The following is a 16,437-nucleotide window of genomic DNA, read 5'->3' as shown; positions in this document are numbered from 1 at the left end:
TTTTGGTTTTTCAAATATTCAAACAGGAACCACATGCTAACATTAAGGGAGCATTTGCTGGGATGGTTTTCATTGGAATAAGTTCATTTAATCAAGAAAGATCTTTTCACAGAATGTTATTAGCTCCATCTCTGTTCTCAAAGAGCATTTGTGCTGCCATGTAAGGGAAGATATCTACTGGGTAGAAATCTTTCTTCTGGATGGAAAAGCGTTTTTGTGTCAGATTTTATTCCTTCACACTACTTTAATGTGCAGTTGGACGTATGATATAGAATTAAAATGAATGTTTAAGGTGTATTTTGACAACACAAAACAGAAAACAGCTTCTCTTAGCAGTTATTTAATACTTGTTGAAAAACATCGCAGTACCACATCAGGGCCAAAAATGACCCTTATTTCAAGTACAAAAACAACAGCAAAATATATAGATATTTATACAAAAGATAGAAAAATTTTGTGAAAATGTAAAATAAAACATTTGTTTCTTTTCAAATATCATTACACATATCATTACACATCCAATAGAGAGCTAGTAAAAACAACTGTGTTGCAGAAGCAAGGAGTTTTGCATTAGATTCATCGTCATACAAAATCATATTGTTCTGCAAATAGAAACACTGAAGCCCAAAGTATGCTTTAGGTTTTGATGAGAAAGAAAACGTGTGCATGCGTCATCTTTGTGCCGTCAAAGCTATTTTTCTCCAGATGACCAAAACAGTTCTCTGTACTCTTTGAAACTAGAGCTGTGGGAATCTTCAAATATTGCTGCATGTCCAGTAGTTGGTTATTGTATAATAACGTAATTTACGTTACACACGCTGTTACCGGTGGCCGCTTTTGAAACACTGCTCAATGAATTATTGAAACCTTTGGAAATAATTTGTTTCGAAACAGTGGTACAGAGCATGCATCAAATTGCCAAAGTTACTTGATTCCAGTAAACACGGCTTTGTCATGTCACATCTGTTTCTTAATATTTCAACATTTCAATGCTTGCGCATTCACTGAGAACCACTGAGCTCGTGTCTAAGACGCTTGTATAATTAAAAGGCATAATAGTAGTTAACACACAATATTTAATTGTATTAGGTGATTAGTTAATTGCATTTGATAGATTATACTTTCAATAAAACCTTTGCAATGGTTTGTAAACGCTGTTTTATGGTTTTTATCATTGCATTTACACTATATTGACCCGGTTTTTCTAGTGCTTCAAAACAGTGAATTTCTTTCGAAGCTTTGAAAAGCTTTGTTTCTCCCATCACCCACTTACTGTGCATGTGTAAAAACCGAAGTATACTTAGGGCTTTAGGAAGCTGAATTTAAAAGTTTATTTGCATCCATCTGAGAAAGCTTCTTGGACACATACTATGTGTTTCTCTCCACGATATTATCTTATCAGGAATAGTATTACTTTGGTTAAGCAGTCTTTGCTCTGTGCAATCAGCACCGGCTCTGTTTAAATAGCTTTATGTACCTCTCGTCTGTTTCTCACACAAATAGAGGTCAAATTTGCCAACAGCTTAAAGAAGTAAAGTGGCATGTAAGTGCAGATCATAAAAACACAACGGTTTGTTACTGATAATCGATTAAGGCGTCAAAGAACACAGCCTCTTTCATAAGGCACCTCTTTCTTTAAATATCTTCACAACATTTTCATATATAAGCAAATAAAAGCTGCCTTTTGCATGTAATATAAGACGTTCTCCATTAAAGGCACAATAAAGAACAGCTAAAGTGTCTCCAAAGTCCATTAGAGAAAGAAACCCGCCCTAGCAGCGCTCTACAGTGCTACTCTGCGTTTGCGACTGAAAACTATGAACAGATATTTAGGAGCACCAGTGCTGATCAACATATTTGTGTCTGTGCCGAGGGAGCTTTAAAGGTTTCTTAAATGTTTTTGCAGCGTTGAGTTATGTATCACAGACGTATTGTCTCATTATAACAAAAAAAGTGTAAATAAAGAGATTCATTGTGCAGTGTAAGGAGCTTCGTTGATTATAATAGAGTTTTAAGAGATCGCGATGAACTAAGATGAGTGACAGCTTTTAATGATTATTAAGGGAGTTTGCAAATGTGATATTGATTTGATACAACAGTTCATTAAACAAGAAGTTAATATTAAGTGTCTGACTACAACACTCTTGCCTTATTTTGCTCTATTTCATCAATGAAAATAGTTTCAAACAAAGTCCCAGCGCATCTCCATTCAAACACAGCAGTAGGTGCGTTTCCATTACCCTTCAAATTGCGAATTGAAAATACGCCTAATGGAAACGCGCCAATTTCGCAAAAACGCCTATATATCGCAAAAAAATGTTTACGCTCGCACGAGGTGGTTTTTCAGGCAATGCGAAAAAGGAATAATTCGCAAAACTGCAATGGAAACGTGTTTTTTGCAATTACAGGTCACATGGTGTAAGTAAAATGTCATATGATCAGTCTTCTATGTACTTTATCCTCCAAGAAACACTTATGTGGCCTCTCTCAAGTATAAGGGGCTTTGCCTGCCATTCATGCTTAGTCAGTTTACACCGCACACATCTGCACACGTCTGCGGCGCAGTGTGGCTCTGATACGGCCACCGGAGATGATCTCAGCCACTCCAGTCAACGCTTGTGTTCATACGTTTCTCAAGCAGCTCTCCGCACTGCTTTTGTAAAGATACATGCACACGCCTCCTTCGATTAAATATAGTCAAAATCCCATCAAATTCCGTTGCCATGACTTATCGCGAGAGGAAAAAATTAAGTTTTTGCGCAAATCTGTAATAGAAACTCAGCTAGTGTTTTGTTTATGAATGATCTGCGTTTTTAAATGAATCTAATTACCCATTCATAAAGAGAGTCATGTACTTCATTCCTGAATGAATCAGCTGTTCGAACGAATCAATTAAATAAATGATTCAGTGATAAAAGCAGTGACATACCGCCACCTACTGGCAGTTTTAGTTTATTTTTTAATGTATCTTTTCAGTTATTTAAATTATTTAATATTTCTACATTCAAAACTGTATATTTAAAACATTAACCTCAACATGAATTTAATTGCACTTATGCAACCTCTGAACCTCATTAAACATCTGAAAATACCTCTACAAGCCACGTGTGTTCTTCTGTGCCACCTCCTTATTCCTTAAATACTGATTTCATTATCTTAATCTACTTGTTTTTATCCTGTTGTTTTAAATAGAAATGATAAAAAGCTTATAAATATATATTTTTTTTCATTTGAAATAAAAGATGACATACTTTTAATAAAGTTACAAATAAAATTACATTACAAAGATAAAAACAAAATTCGCTGTAAATCCCTTTAAGGAGTCAAATATCACCTCGTAATGGGAAGGTTCATTTTTGATTTTTGACTTGAAGGTGCTCCTAAATTTTTGACTGTGCTCCTAAATGTTTTAAATTATGAGCACAAGCGCTCCTAAAAGAAAAGAAAGCGTAGAGCCCTGCCTAGATATGTTATTGATTTATCTGTTTTAGCTGATATGTTTCGAATCTAGGTCATGTGAGGAGTCGAGACCTGAAATTCTTGCTTAACAGAGAGAAAGAAAGCAGTTACAGATCTTCTCAATGGCAAGGAGCCCCATGTGCTGCAGAATTAAAGCTCTGTGAGACGTCACGCTACCATGTGTCTTTAAAGGTCAAACATCTACAAGCATCCTGCAGGACTGACAGCCGCTCTATATCTTGGACTCTCCTGTGGTCGGACTGCTCCGGAGAGGTTGCTGTAAAGGTCAGAGGACACGTTTAGAAGCAGAACCACATTCTAGCGATGCACTGAAATCAGTTTTTTTACCGGAACATTGAAATTATAGCCTTTATTTATCCAAAAACTGGAAATAAAATGCATTTAATCATCAACTAATCCCAATTATATAATAATCAGCTGAGTTGTATCAAATTTTAAACCTGCACATAAGCCAGTTGTAGTCAACTTTTTAATAATTACGTTCCTACTTCAGTTCATTGGAGCAACAAATGGCTGAAATAAAACCTTGTTTTCATTGAGGAATTATTCAAACATACATTAAATACTGGATTCATCATTAACAGGTTTAGTAAATAGATAAATGTATTTATCACAATGTTCCTCTCCGGAGTTATGTTTTTCTAGCTGACCAATGAGTTAATGGAAACTGAATTGATTTCTTGATGTAAATGTGACCTTACCTGACATAATGTTTGTTTTATTGACATCTTTATGCAGTTTAAACTCTAACTGATCATTTCAGTAAGTTATTCTGATTCTTTCAACATACGTTCTAATGTCCATTAATGTTTATTTTGTGCAATAACTACAGAAAAAGAGATGATTGTTTCACATGCCGCTTGAACTGTTACGCACACATTTGTCAACATTGTTACAAAATAAAGGTGTATTTTATGAACCAAATAAACACCAACAGTCAAAACGCCTGGTTACAAACCATGTTAATACAGCATTCCCCTAACCTTGTTTTAATCTGACATCCTAAGAACATTAGCATTAACATTCAGAAAATATCAGCAAGATCATAAGGACATTCTGAGAATGTTTTTATCTTAACATTAAAGGTACAAGATTCAACGATGATGTCTTTGCCATGCAAATTTACCTGACTGTTGCTGGACTGATTGGTGCTGAATTCAGAATATTTCTTCTCCTTAAGTGAGCAGATCCTGCTGATCAGCTTGCAGTACTCGTCTCTGACCTGAAGGGGGCGACACAAAGCACGTGAAAACACACCGAAGGCTCTTGGGCAGAATACAGTGCTTTATGAGGGAGTCAGTCTGTTTGACAAGATTCAATTTAGCTTGACTCCAGACCATTCTGTGTTTTCCATTTTGTTGGATTTGTGTGTGTTTTAAATACCGGTTTGGACAGGAGGCAGTGCATGATGAAGATGAGCGCCCCCTGGAGGCTGTTTAAGATGGTGAAGAGGTACAACGCAACCTGAGTTCCTTCCTGCTGGAAGAGGAAGCAGCCGAATACCCACATCCCTCCAAGAACACACATCTGAGCCACGGCGGTCACCGTAAACCCTCTGAAAGTCACCAGAAATGGGTTAGACTCAATGACTGAATCTATTTTGGGCTCGTATATTAAACACTCACCTGATGTTGCGGAGTTTGGAGAGGTCTGGATTGAGGCTGGAGAACTTTTCGGCCAGTTTCCAAACAGTGATGATGAAGACAAAGCTGTTGAGGACGACGACGATGCAGACGGGTGCGAAGAAGCTCCATATGAAATAACGGTCAAGAGAGAGCCAACAGCTGGAACAAAAACACACAAAATAATCATCAAACAGCTGGAAACCACTCAGATAACACTGTGATTTAGAGGCTGTCAATGAAAAGCTGAAACACAAACGTCATGCAAATGTACTCACTGTCTATCAGTGCCGTATCCCTTTGGGAAGGCGATGGCAGAGATGATGACAATGACGAGAGGGACTCCGTATCCCACCAAATACATGTGGAGATGTTTTAATGTGGTGTGAAACACCAGCACAACCATCCGGTAGAGCTGAACCCCCTCCAGCAGCATCCAGCAGAACGCAGACAAGAAGAAGAAATGAAGCAGACCGGCCACAATCGCACACGCTACCTGAGAGAGAAACAGCACTACATGAGTAACGTTTGTGAACAAACACTGATGTTGACTTGACAAAGCCTATTTTTTAAGTGTAGACAATAACATGTTATTAACACTGCTAAAACGTTTAAGCATGTTGCTACCATGTGTTAACACATTGCTAGCATGTAAATACTCTACATGTCCTATTGTACATAAGTTTTCATCCCCTCGATGAAAACATATGGGATTTTGTTTGCACTTTCTATTGAACGATTAGTGAGAAGACCCAAGTTGGACCAGTCTGAAGGACCGACCTGAGTTTGGTAGCTTAAAAACTCTAGGAGGACATACAGTCCAAATATAAACTCAGAAATAGAAGCTTAAATAGTAGATCAGTATCTTGTCTTTGTCAAGCCAGCATAATAAACAGTAAACACTGCTTGTGAATCTCTACCTTTTTGGCGTTAAGGCCCCCATATACAGAAGATTCAAGACACACACCTGATTGTGAGTGCTGGAGATCCCGCAGAGGAAGACGAGGTCTGCGATGAAGAGACAGATGCTCAGATGGAGGTGGATGCTGGTCCGGGTTCCTTGGATGGAGCGGCAGAACTTGAACGTCAGGATACAGAGAAATAAACAGACCAGAGACAGAACTAAACCCACACGCGTGATCAACACCAAATCAAACGAGTCCTGGAGGAGAGGAAGAGGAAAATTCATCACCATTTAATCTAGAATCTGAATAAAATATGTTAAATCACAGTTTTTCTGGCTCACAGATGTACCTGAACAGGATAGAGAGCCATTAACACAGCAAAACTACTGAGATGAGAGCAGGAGCACACTGTGTGAGTGCTGTTAGACTCCGCCCTCTCACAGCCCCGCCCTGACCACGCCCCCTGAGCCTCATCCCAGTACACACAGGAGTAAACCACGTCCTCAGACTCCGCCCTCTCCTGAAGAAGAATGATTGACAGTTCAGAAAATGGAACAAATTCATGAATGTTTGATTTTCTGCATATGAAATGTGTCTCCAGTGAGATCTTGTGCTGGTCATATGTCAGTATCTTCACCTCCACGTGTGTAAAGACGAGCATCACCGGCTCTGACAGCTGTTTGGTTTCTGTATTACTGACGACGGCTGTCACCACTTCAGAGTTGAGTTGATAAGTGACGCTTCTCTCTTTATCGTCTGATTTCTCACTTCTCATCTTGTGGAGCAGGTCGCTGGAGGAGTTTAGATCTTTATAACTGACCAGAGCCGCAAACGCAAAACCTGTGAACAAGAGAACATTTACATCTCGTCATGAAAGTGCTGATGGTTTCATAAGAACATATTTGTACACGTGTGTATTTGTACCTGGATATGATTTCCCTACAACTGTTTCCCAGCTGGTGCTGAAGAGGGCGGAGTCTGTGCTCAGAGTGACACGCCCACTGGGCGGAGTCTGACTCTTCATGACAGTAACCTCAGCAACTGTCAATCACATGATGATACAGAACAACTGCCTTCAATCTTAAACAACAATTACAAACCAGTGTATAAATCTGTTTATAATAAAATAGTGTTATTATAAACTATATTATATAAATAAATTATTTAATTTAGTGCTAATTTTATAACAAAATTAGCATTAAATAATATCTATTTTTCACAACAGTATTTCCATTCAATAATCAGTTTCTGCAGGATTCATGAATGTAATTTTAAAACTATAGTCCTTATTTATATAGCAAAATGACATTAGATAAGAAAGTCTTGTTTCCTGAAAACCGGTTCAAAATGAAGTGAATTGAAAATGAAGTTATGATTAAAACAAGAACACATATTTGTCAATGGGCTCAAAAATTCTACTTAATTAAAAAGGAAAACAAGTTTAATTCCCCATTGGCAGATATTTGTTGTTGTTTTAAACATAAACTCAATTCATTTTGATCATTTTCTCAGAAAACGAGATATTTTGCATCTAAAGTAAAGTATTTGATTTAAGAATGTTTAGATATTTGAATAGATATTTGCACTGATTTAAGACCCGTGGAATTAAGACTTTTAAAGACCTGCAGAAACGCTTGACCACAGTGTGACTGAACTGTAATGTCAGTGGTTTCTCACATGTGTTGTGTGTCTCCATCCTGGTCACAGGCGCTCTCAGCTGAGGTCCAATCAGACGCATGCTGTTCTCCATCGCGTCCAGGAACTGACTCAGCATCTCACCGGCAGCCATGTTTCCATCTGACAGCAGCTCGTCAGTGGAAGTGAACACATTCTGTCAAACGCAGTGAGATTTAGACAGACTGCTCTGTCATCACACACAGAAATGCAGAAGAAAACAGGAGGAAGAAGTCTATTTGTTTCACCTCCAGTAACTGCTCTCCCGTCAGACGACTGCCGTTTGGTTTACGCATAGACTCACAGCTGCTACTCAACAGGCTCAGTAAATTCTTCAACTAGAAGACACACAGAAACCAAACTCTGATTATTGACTATATTCGCGGAGTACTACCAAAATAATCACGAGGAGTCACTCTACCTTTACAGGCACGTCCTCCGTGTCAGACTCTAATTCAAAGGCGTCGCAGCTCATCTCTGCGCACAGCAACAAAGCAGTTAATTGTTTTGCACATTATCAGCTACACCATTAATACAGACATGCACATGCAAACTGAACGCTCACCGATGCATTTTGATTGGTTGTTGCCATAGTTACTGTAACCATGGTGGCATTTGCAGCTGTAGCTGCCTGGTTTATTGAAGCACTGAGCGTTTCTGCCACAAACATCTGGATCTGAACACTCATTGATGTCTGTGAGAGAGAAGACGACGTATGAATGCGGATTCCCATGACTATGTTTGTATTTAATAACAGTGCTATCATTTAGATATACACTACACTGATATACAATTCAGAAGAGAAGAAATGCTTCCGATCAACAAGGATGCAATAGGCTGTTTTCACACTTGGTCTGAGCGCAGTTCGTGTGATTTTGGGCCCATATGTGATCACTCCAAACGATCTCAGAGGCGAAGCTGACCGAGACCACCTCGTACAGATCGCTAAATCATGCATTGTGAACACAAATTAGCTGGTATTAGCTGGTCTCCCAGCCTGACCAGCTAAAGAAGTGGCCAAAACTCCTCTAAAACCAGCCTGCTGACCAGCTATGACCAGGCTGGATAGCCAGCTAAAACCAGCTACTTCCAGCCTAAACCAGCTAAGACCAGCCAACCAGCTTAGGCTGTTTTTAGCTTTGTTTTCAGCAGAGTTGTGTTTAAACTGTCAGAAACACCCATGGTTCACATAAACACAGTTGGTTTTGTTTCAATCAAATGTAAACATCTTGGAAAGTAATCGTACGTGTATAAATATACTGATCTGGGCTGCGTTTCCCAAAAGCATCTTAAGCCTAAGTTGTTGGGTCTACGATGTACTTAAGCTTATGCTGCTTTTGGGAAACGCAGCCCTGTGCATTACTGTAGTTCTAGTACAGCAAATTATATGCAGTTTTATTTTATTTATTTTACATTTGATAATTCCATTTTTTAACTTGAATGCTGCTTTTAAGGATACCAACAGTACCTGAAAGATTTAAAGCGATTTATTATATTTATTGACCTATTTTTTCTCAATGTCATCAATAATGAATATTTATCAAATAAACATGATTCCAGTCCAGTTCAGTGTTTGATGGCTGACCCTATGGCCTCCAAAATTTGATCCTATTCACTTACAATGTATGTCCCTCACTTACCAAGAAATTGTTCGTAAAGGTTAGTGTTGCTAGTATTATTTTGTAAAACAGGGACAGTGTGAACGTAAAGGAAACTCGGTCCTTTTTCACTTGGTCCAGGGGTCTGGGTTTGGTTCTTTTAAAGAGGACTCAAGTGTGAAAACACCCTTAAATTGATTCAAAGTGACAGTAAGGACCTTTATAACGTTACGTAAGTTTTCTATTTCAAGTAAATGTTGTTATTTTGAACTTTCTATTCATCTGTGAATCCTGAAAAATAAAATGTATCACGGTTTCCATAAACATATTGGGCAGCACAACTGTTTTCAACATTGATAATAATCAGAAATGTTTGCAAATCAGTATATTAGAATGATTTCTGAAGATCATGTGACGCTGAAGACTGCAGTAATGATGCTGAAAATACAGCTGCAGATCACAGAAATAAATTACAGTTTAACGGATATTCACAGAAAACAGCTGCTTTAAATTGTAATAATATTTCACAACATGACTGTTCTTTATTTTTGATCAAATAAATGCAGCCTTGATGCATTTATTCTCATAAAATGCATAAAATCTCACCAATTCCAAACTTTTGACACATATAATCATTAGGATTAAAATGTAATTTAATGAGCTGTTATAGTTGGACGTGACAGCAGACACACACACAGTTATGATGGTTGTGATCAGCGCTCAAACACACTGGCGTCAGTATCGTTATCAGCAGCAGCAGGACACTGGCTCTCACCTGTACAGCTGCCGTTCACCTGTCTGTGAAACCCTGGAGAACAGATGCAGGAGAAACTGCCAGATGTGTTAGTGCAAGTGCTGTGAACTCCACACACTGAGGACAAACACTCATCCACATCTGCAGCCGAAACACACACACACACAGACGAGTGTTTCATTTAGACATAAGCACAAGAACACACATAAAGTAGTTAAATGATAGCGGTTAGAGACAACAACATTTATCAGCTTCATGTGGAAATATCTAAGTGAACTTTGTTAATGATTGCATCAGCCAAACTAAATGAGGTAAACTATCTCTGTGTGCATCTGCATGAAACCATGACTTCCTAATCTACTAGTTTTATAAATACATAGCAACTCATAGTGTTTTGCAACATTTCGTTTTGTATGAGAAACCCAAGATAATCTTAAACATTTGTCAAACATCAGAGCTCACTGCATGAGACGCAATATGTCGCAATTTAACTCAACTTGAGCCATAGATATGGATTTAAACACCATTTTAACTAGCTGACACTATAAAATGCCCACTTTCAGTAAAGACTCATTCTGTTCTGGAAGGCAAGCATTGAAAAAAGTAATTTCTGAAACTGATTATAATGATGTGCTTTGCTTTGATCAACGGTCGACTGAAAAGCAGTACGACTGAGGACACTCACCGTCACATCGTGAGTCTGTTCTCAAGAGTCGGTATCCATTTCGACAGACGCAGTTGTACGAGCCGATGGTGTTCACACACTCCATATCACTGGGGCAGTTATGTGTTTTCTCAATACACTCATTGATATCTGTTGGGGGAAGCAGTGGATATTAATTACAGGATTTAAATCATAGTAGTGAACTCTTTTATCCCACAATCCTCTCTCGTACCCCTACACTCTCCCATTGTTGCTGTGAAGTTGGGTGTTGTTGAGTTAAACCCTTCATTGCAGATGCAGTAGTAACTTCCATGAGTATTTAAACACAGAGCGTGATCACCACACAAATTTGGCGTCGCACACTCATCTGTATCTGTAAGAGAGACCATCAGGAAGGAAACATCATCACAACGTTAGAAGAGAACTACAGTTACACAAATTCCCTGTTCTGAGTGACATACAGACCGTTAACTGTGTGTTATAACAAAAACATATTGAATTAAAACACATAAGGTGCTCATTACCAACACAGAGCTTGCTATTTCTTTCAAATCCAACGTTGCATCCATGAGATTCACTAGACTGCAGGAACAGACCTGATGAAGACAAAGAAAACGACAAGATCTGTTTAATTATGCATGCATTTATAAATCTATAAATCCATCCAGCCATCTGAAAAACTCTCCTGTCAGACCAAATTATACTTTAAATGATTAAAATAAGTCATATGTTATGAATGTGGCCACATCTGATGGGTGTCAGGCACAACCTAAAACACAATAAACTTATTACAGACACAAGATTAAAAAAAAAAAGCAGTTTCATTTATTAATATTCTCATTTATGCATTATTAATGTTCATTTACATTTAGTCATTGAGTAGACGCTTTTATCCAAAGCGACTTACAAATGAGGACAATGGAAGCAATCAAAACCAACAAAAGAGAAATAATAGTCTCAGTTAGCTTAATGCAGCACACGTAGCAAGGTTGTGTTTTACTATATAATACATAAAAACAAAACAGATAAGAATTGAAAAAGAATAAACAAGCTAGTGTCAGAGGCCTTTTTTCTTTTTTTTAATTGCATAATAAATAACAAGAAAACAAATCAACAGAATACAAAAAGATTAGAAAAACTAGTGTAAGGTTTGTTTTTGGTTTTTGTAAGAAAACAAGCAGTTAGTAAATTAATAGAGAGTAATTTTTTTTTTAAAGGATAGAGTTAGAATAGAGTTAGAGGGTCAAATAAATATGGAAGAGATATGTTTTTAGCCGATTCTTGAAGATGGTGGGATTGAGTTGGGCAAGTCCTTCCACCAGGAGGGAACATTTCATTAATTACTCCATTATATATCATCTTAATAAAATCAGCGATACAGAAAACCCCCAGTGAGACTCCATGCTGCTGTAAAAGCATTGTTTTGTTTGTTTGAGAATCGCTATCAGGCCACATGGATTCAGTTTGTTGTATCCATTTTAATAAATTAAAAATGGGTAGTTCTCAAAGGGGAAAAAATGTTTAAAAACTGTGTTTTATGACTATTGTGAGATTGGAATAACTTTTGAGATAGCTTCCACTTTATGCTGTTGAGTAACCAACAGTGTTCATTCAGTGAGTCAAACAACTACGTACTTTGTTTTTGAACGATTCACAAAGTGATATGGTTCATAAGAATCAACTGAATCGGACTACACTGGTTGTGTATTTTTGATTCAGTAAAAAGAACTGACTTGTAAGAGTCATATGAATCGGACTACATAGTGTGTGAGGCATGTGTTTGATTCACTAAAAACAACACACTCCTTTTAAGAGCTTTCTTTGTGAATTGGACTATTCTAGTCGCGCTGTGTTTGTTTTTGCGTGCAGCCCACGAGAACAACTCAGTGTTTTTATTAGTCAATTTAAGATGATTCAGCTCTGCAAACAGAGAAGTAACTTTGACATGCCTTTTCCTTGGCAGTATAGATTCAAACGCTGCAGGATATGAGTGAATAAGATGTGATCTTCACAGTGGTGTGGTTAACCTTTGACGCATTGCGTTTGCTTAATAGTCAAAAATATTTGATCTGCCTTATCTTGTGGATAATACGAGATAAGTATTCAAAAAGTATTCTAACAAACTTCTATAAAGTCCAAATACTGGTATTGAAAATTACTAAATGAAGGTTGATTACAGTTTTTAGATCCTTAACATGTAACGTAAATGCATTTTTATAGCTTTTTATTGCAGTCTGCAAGCAAACAAATCACACTTTCACACATATACAAAACTTTCATCTACTCATGTACACAAATGACCGTGTGTACGTGTTCAAGAAACCACAGATGTGACTGAAAATGCTTTCAGCTAAGTGCTGCGGCTGATGTGTCGAGTGATTCTAACTAACATAACGAACATTTCTCACAACTCTCAGAACAATCTGTCCGTCTACAAAACGAGAGAGCGCTTCACACCATTTTCAGACCTTCTTTTTCTCACCTGCTGACTTATAGTTTAACACAGAGCTACAGATGCAATGCATGATTTTCCACCCAGCACTCGCACTTAAGTCATGCAACTTACTTTTGGTTAATGTTGCAATATTTATTTCAATCTTACATGTCAGCGTCAAACCTAATGTCTAACCTGTGGGTGTATAAAAACCCTTAAATAAAGTAAGGGCAGTGAGTGCTTTTGTGTCCTCCCTTGTAATGTATATTTGGGTTTCATTTTAACTGTTGGTGGTAAAATATGCTGCAGTAACCTATGATTTGCTTTGTGTAGCCTGTGGAGTTTTTGGGTAGTGGCGAACTACTAAAACAATTTACATGACCTTTCGGCTGTCAGATGTGTTACTTTCATGTGTCTGTATTTAAGCAAAACTTGCAGTGAACAAGTAAAGTGTCATTTGAGTAACTATTTCAGTTTGCAGTGTGCGGTAGAGGTTTGAACTAGAGCGGGACGTTCATCTCAACCATCTGTGGTTATAATGCCACAGGTTTCACAGTAAGATTTAGCAACACCATGGTTAGCGTATTTAGTTGACTTTTGTGCACTCTCTAATCTCAACCCTCCCACAAGACTTTAAGCATTCTTATATTTTCACTAAATAATTTTTATTAAGATGTTTCCTCTTGGGAAATGGATTTCAGCTTTTACAGTCCTTGTGGGGGCATTTGGTTACATATTATTTATGCAATCCTTGACCCACAAACATGGTGCAAAATGAACACCAAGTGTCAAACGAGGGCGCTCACACATTAGATTTCACACTACGTCAGAAAGCATTTCAGTGGGATACTGAGGAAAAAATGCAAGGGTTTGTGAAACTGAAGCTCATAGAAGTTGAGAAAGCTTTGTGCTGCACCATATTCTCACAGAGCTTTTGAAAATCCAATTAGCTGTTTTCCCTTTTGTTTGAAGAACTTTTAATATTCTTGGAGCCTTTCAATTGGCGAAAAAAAAAGGTTCTTTCAGTTTTAAAATGTTGTCCAAAAATGGTTCCTTGAAGACTCGTTCAGTAAAAGGTTCTTTGGGAAACCCATGGTTCCTCTTTGGCATTGGTGTAAAAACTCCATTTTGGAAGCTTTATATTTAAGTGTAAAATATTCTAGTTTAAAGTAAAATGATGAATTTTGAGAGTCAATTAATTGAATTATGGACACAGAGATACATCTAAAAGGTAACTGTTTTCTCAGAATTATGAGTGTTATGTATAATTAAAGAATGTGGATGTGATGTAATAGATTCCATTCAACCAGCCTGTGACATAACCCACAGATGCCAATAGAACCTTTCGTTTTAAGATTGTAGGTGTCTATCTTCAGCATATTACTTCATAATGAATCTAAATTAATCACTTGAATGAAATCCAACATAAACAAACAGGCATAAAATCTTTAATATCCAACATACAATACATTTAATATAGATCCGTTGACAAAAAAAAAAAAAAAAGCACACACAAACAGACTGTTTTGATGTAGTTTCTTATCAGCCCTGTCCTCTGGTGTCTGTGTTTTGTCTAAGAAAGAGACTCTTCGTTATGATTCAGTGAAGAACCTGCGACGTCTGTCTGGTTTCATGGAGAAACGCTCAAAGAATAGAGTCCTTGTTTAACACACACACACACACACACACACACACACACACACATATACACACACACATACACACACACACACACACACACTCTTATATACTCATGACACACCAGTCCAGCTCCAAGTAATATATTAACAAACACTCACCCAAAAGAAGAAGTGCCCACTTCAGCTCCATGTTAGGAAGCACTGTATCTGCTGTCAGTCTGTTTATGCTCTGGTTTATGATATGAATTTCCCAAAGGAAATCTGTATTCCAGTAAGTCCTCAGAGATTCTTTCTCTCTATATTCTTCAGGAAATCCTAAGAGAATGTGGTCTTCTCCTCAGCTCTTCTCTGTCTGATAAGAAGCTCTTTTAAAATAGATTTCTGTCTCTTTTTTCTAAAGTTTCCAGGCAGTTTCCCAGACGACTCCTCCTCGGGAGCTTCTCGTCTTTCACTCTTGGTTCTTAATCCACGCGGTCGGAGAGTTTCCACTATTTGTTCGTCTTTTTTTCCCACTGGCTTCGTCCGTTACTCTGTCTTCACTCTTCAGATGTGTGCTGCTACTGGACGAGAAGTCAGCAGCTACTCATGCCCTAGAGAGAGAGAGAGAGACACAGAGAGAGAGAGAGAGAGAGAGACACAGAGAGAGAGAGAGAGAGAGAGACACAGAGAGAGAGAGAGAGAGAGAGAGACACAGACAGAGAGAGAGAGAGAGAGAGAGCAGCTGTCGTGGCTCAGTGCCAGGCGCTCATGTATCAAACGCGCGCGCTCATTTTTTTTTTGTTTGTTTGAACTTTTCCCTCCATTTTCAAAATAACGACTTTTCAAAACCGTTATGAGAATTTTTCTGTTAAATATAAAAACGCGCTTAAAACAAGATTGACTAACTTTTAATTTTCACTGGTTGTTATTAATTCCACTCTATTTTTTTCTTAGTGGAGGTTTTATTTATTTAATTTATTTTATTTTTTGTTTTCCCAGGGGTCTGACAGCCTCATATCAGAGTAAAAGGGGGTTTTAGACACTCATTTCTCTCACAATGGGGCCCAGTTGGCGCTCACGCCGGTGACGTCACATCCTGAGTTGAGCAACCGTGTTTGTACCCATGCAAACACTTGGAAATATGTCACTGTTCTGTTTATATTATAAGACCGTATTGCGGTCATATTTACAGTTCTAATCTGACTGTCAGGTCAAACTGAGAATAATGAGCACACACACACACACACGTTTGTTTTTGTGAATTGCGGGTATACCATAGGCGTAATGGTTTTATACTACTACACACTGTATTATCTATTGCTTTATGTCACGTGTCGGTTTCCATTTAGTTCCGTTTTGTCCTTATTTGCCATTACCTGTCCTAGTTTAGTTAATTATCATTCAGTTCACCTGTCTTTAATCATTAATCATCTCGTTTGTTGCTTTGTTCCAAGTCCTCAGTTCCCTCTTTGTCTTGGTTTAATGTTGTATAATGGTCAATGTGTGTTGAAGCCTATTAAATACTCCTTTACGTCTACTCCTGTGTCCGTGTGATACCTCTACAACCACGTACCGTTACACTCTACACCAACTCTACACCAACTCTACACCAACCCTACACCTACCCTACACCAACCCTACACCTACCCTACACCAACTCTACACCAACCCTACACCTACACCTACC

General features: G+C 37.9%; 1 protein-coding gene across 5 annotated transcripts in view; it reads right to left on the bottom strand.

Moving 5' to 3' along the window:
* Positions 1-326: 326 nt before the first annotated feature.
* LOC306873674 (adhesion G protein-coupled receptor E5-like) overlaps positions 327-16,437 on the bottom strand; it is a 20,210-nt gene continuing 4,099 nt past the window's right edge. Inside the window, exons 1-18 of one of the 5 annotated variants that reach the window (XM_079423127.1) lie at positions 14,931-15,333; positions 11,222-11,293; positions 10,930-11,070; positions 10,719-10,847; positions 10,055-10,174; positions 8,247-8,375; positions 8,103-8,158; positions 7,930-8,019; positions 7,685-7,838; positions 6,932-7,048; positions 6,645-6,847; positions 6,357-6,527; positions 6,070-6,264; positions 5,381-5,598; positions 5,106-5,264; positions 4,864-5,035; positions 4,607-4,702; positions 327-3,736 (exon numbers count right to left, since the gene is read on the bottom strand). In XM_079423127.1, coding sequence (XP_079279253.1) covers positions 3,692-3,736; positions 4,607-4,702; positions 4,864-5,035; positions 5,106-5,264; positions 5,381-5,598; positions 6,070-6,264; positions 6,357-6,527; positions 6,645-6,847; positions 6,932-7,048; positions 7,685-7,838; positions 7,930-8,019; positions 8,103-8,158; positions 8,247-8,375; positions 10,055-10,174; positions 10,719-10,847; positions 10,930-11,070; positions 11,222-11,293; positions 14,931-14,961 — 2,298 coding nt within the window. In that variant the 5' untranslated portion in view covers positions 14,962-15,333 and the 3' untranslated portion in view covers positions 327-3,691. Of the gene's footprint in view, positions 3,737-4,606; positions 5,036-5,105; positions 5,265-5,380; positions 5,599-6,069; positions 6,265-6,356; positions 6,528-6,644; positions 6,848-6,931; positions 7,049-7,684; positions 7,839-7,929; positions 8,020-8,102; positions 8,159-8,246; positions 8,376-10,054; positions 10,175-10,718; positions 10,848-10,929; positions 11,071-11,221; positions 11,294-14,930; positions 15,334-16,437 lie in introns of those variants that run through there. The other 4 variants (XM_079423130.1, XM_079423126.1, XM_079423129.1 and 1 more) reach the window with 4 other exon arrangements.

Source organism: Barbus barbus, assembly GCF_936440315.1.
Source record: "Barbus barbus genome assembly, chromosome: 8".
Classification (NCBI taxonomy): domain Eukaryota; kingdom Metazoa; phylum Chordata; class Actinopteri; order Cypriniformes; family Cyprinidae; genus Barbus; species Barbus barbus.
Note: the sequence above shows the minus strand (reverse complement) of the source record. Positions and strands in the feature narration are given on the sequence as shown.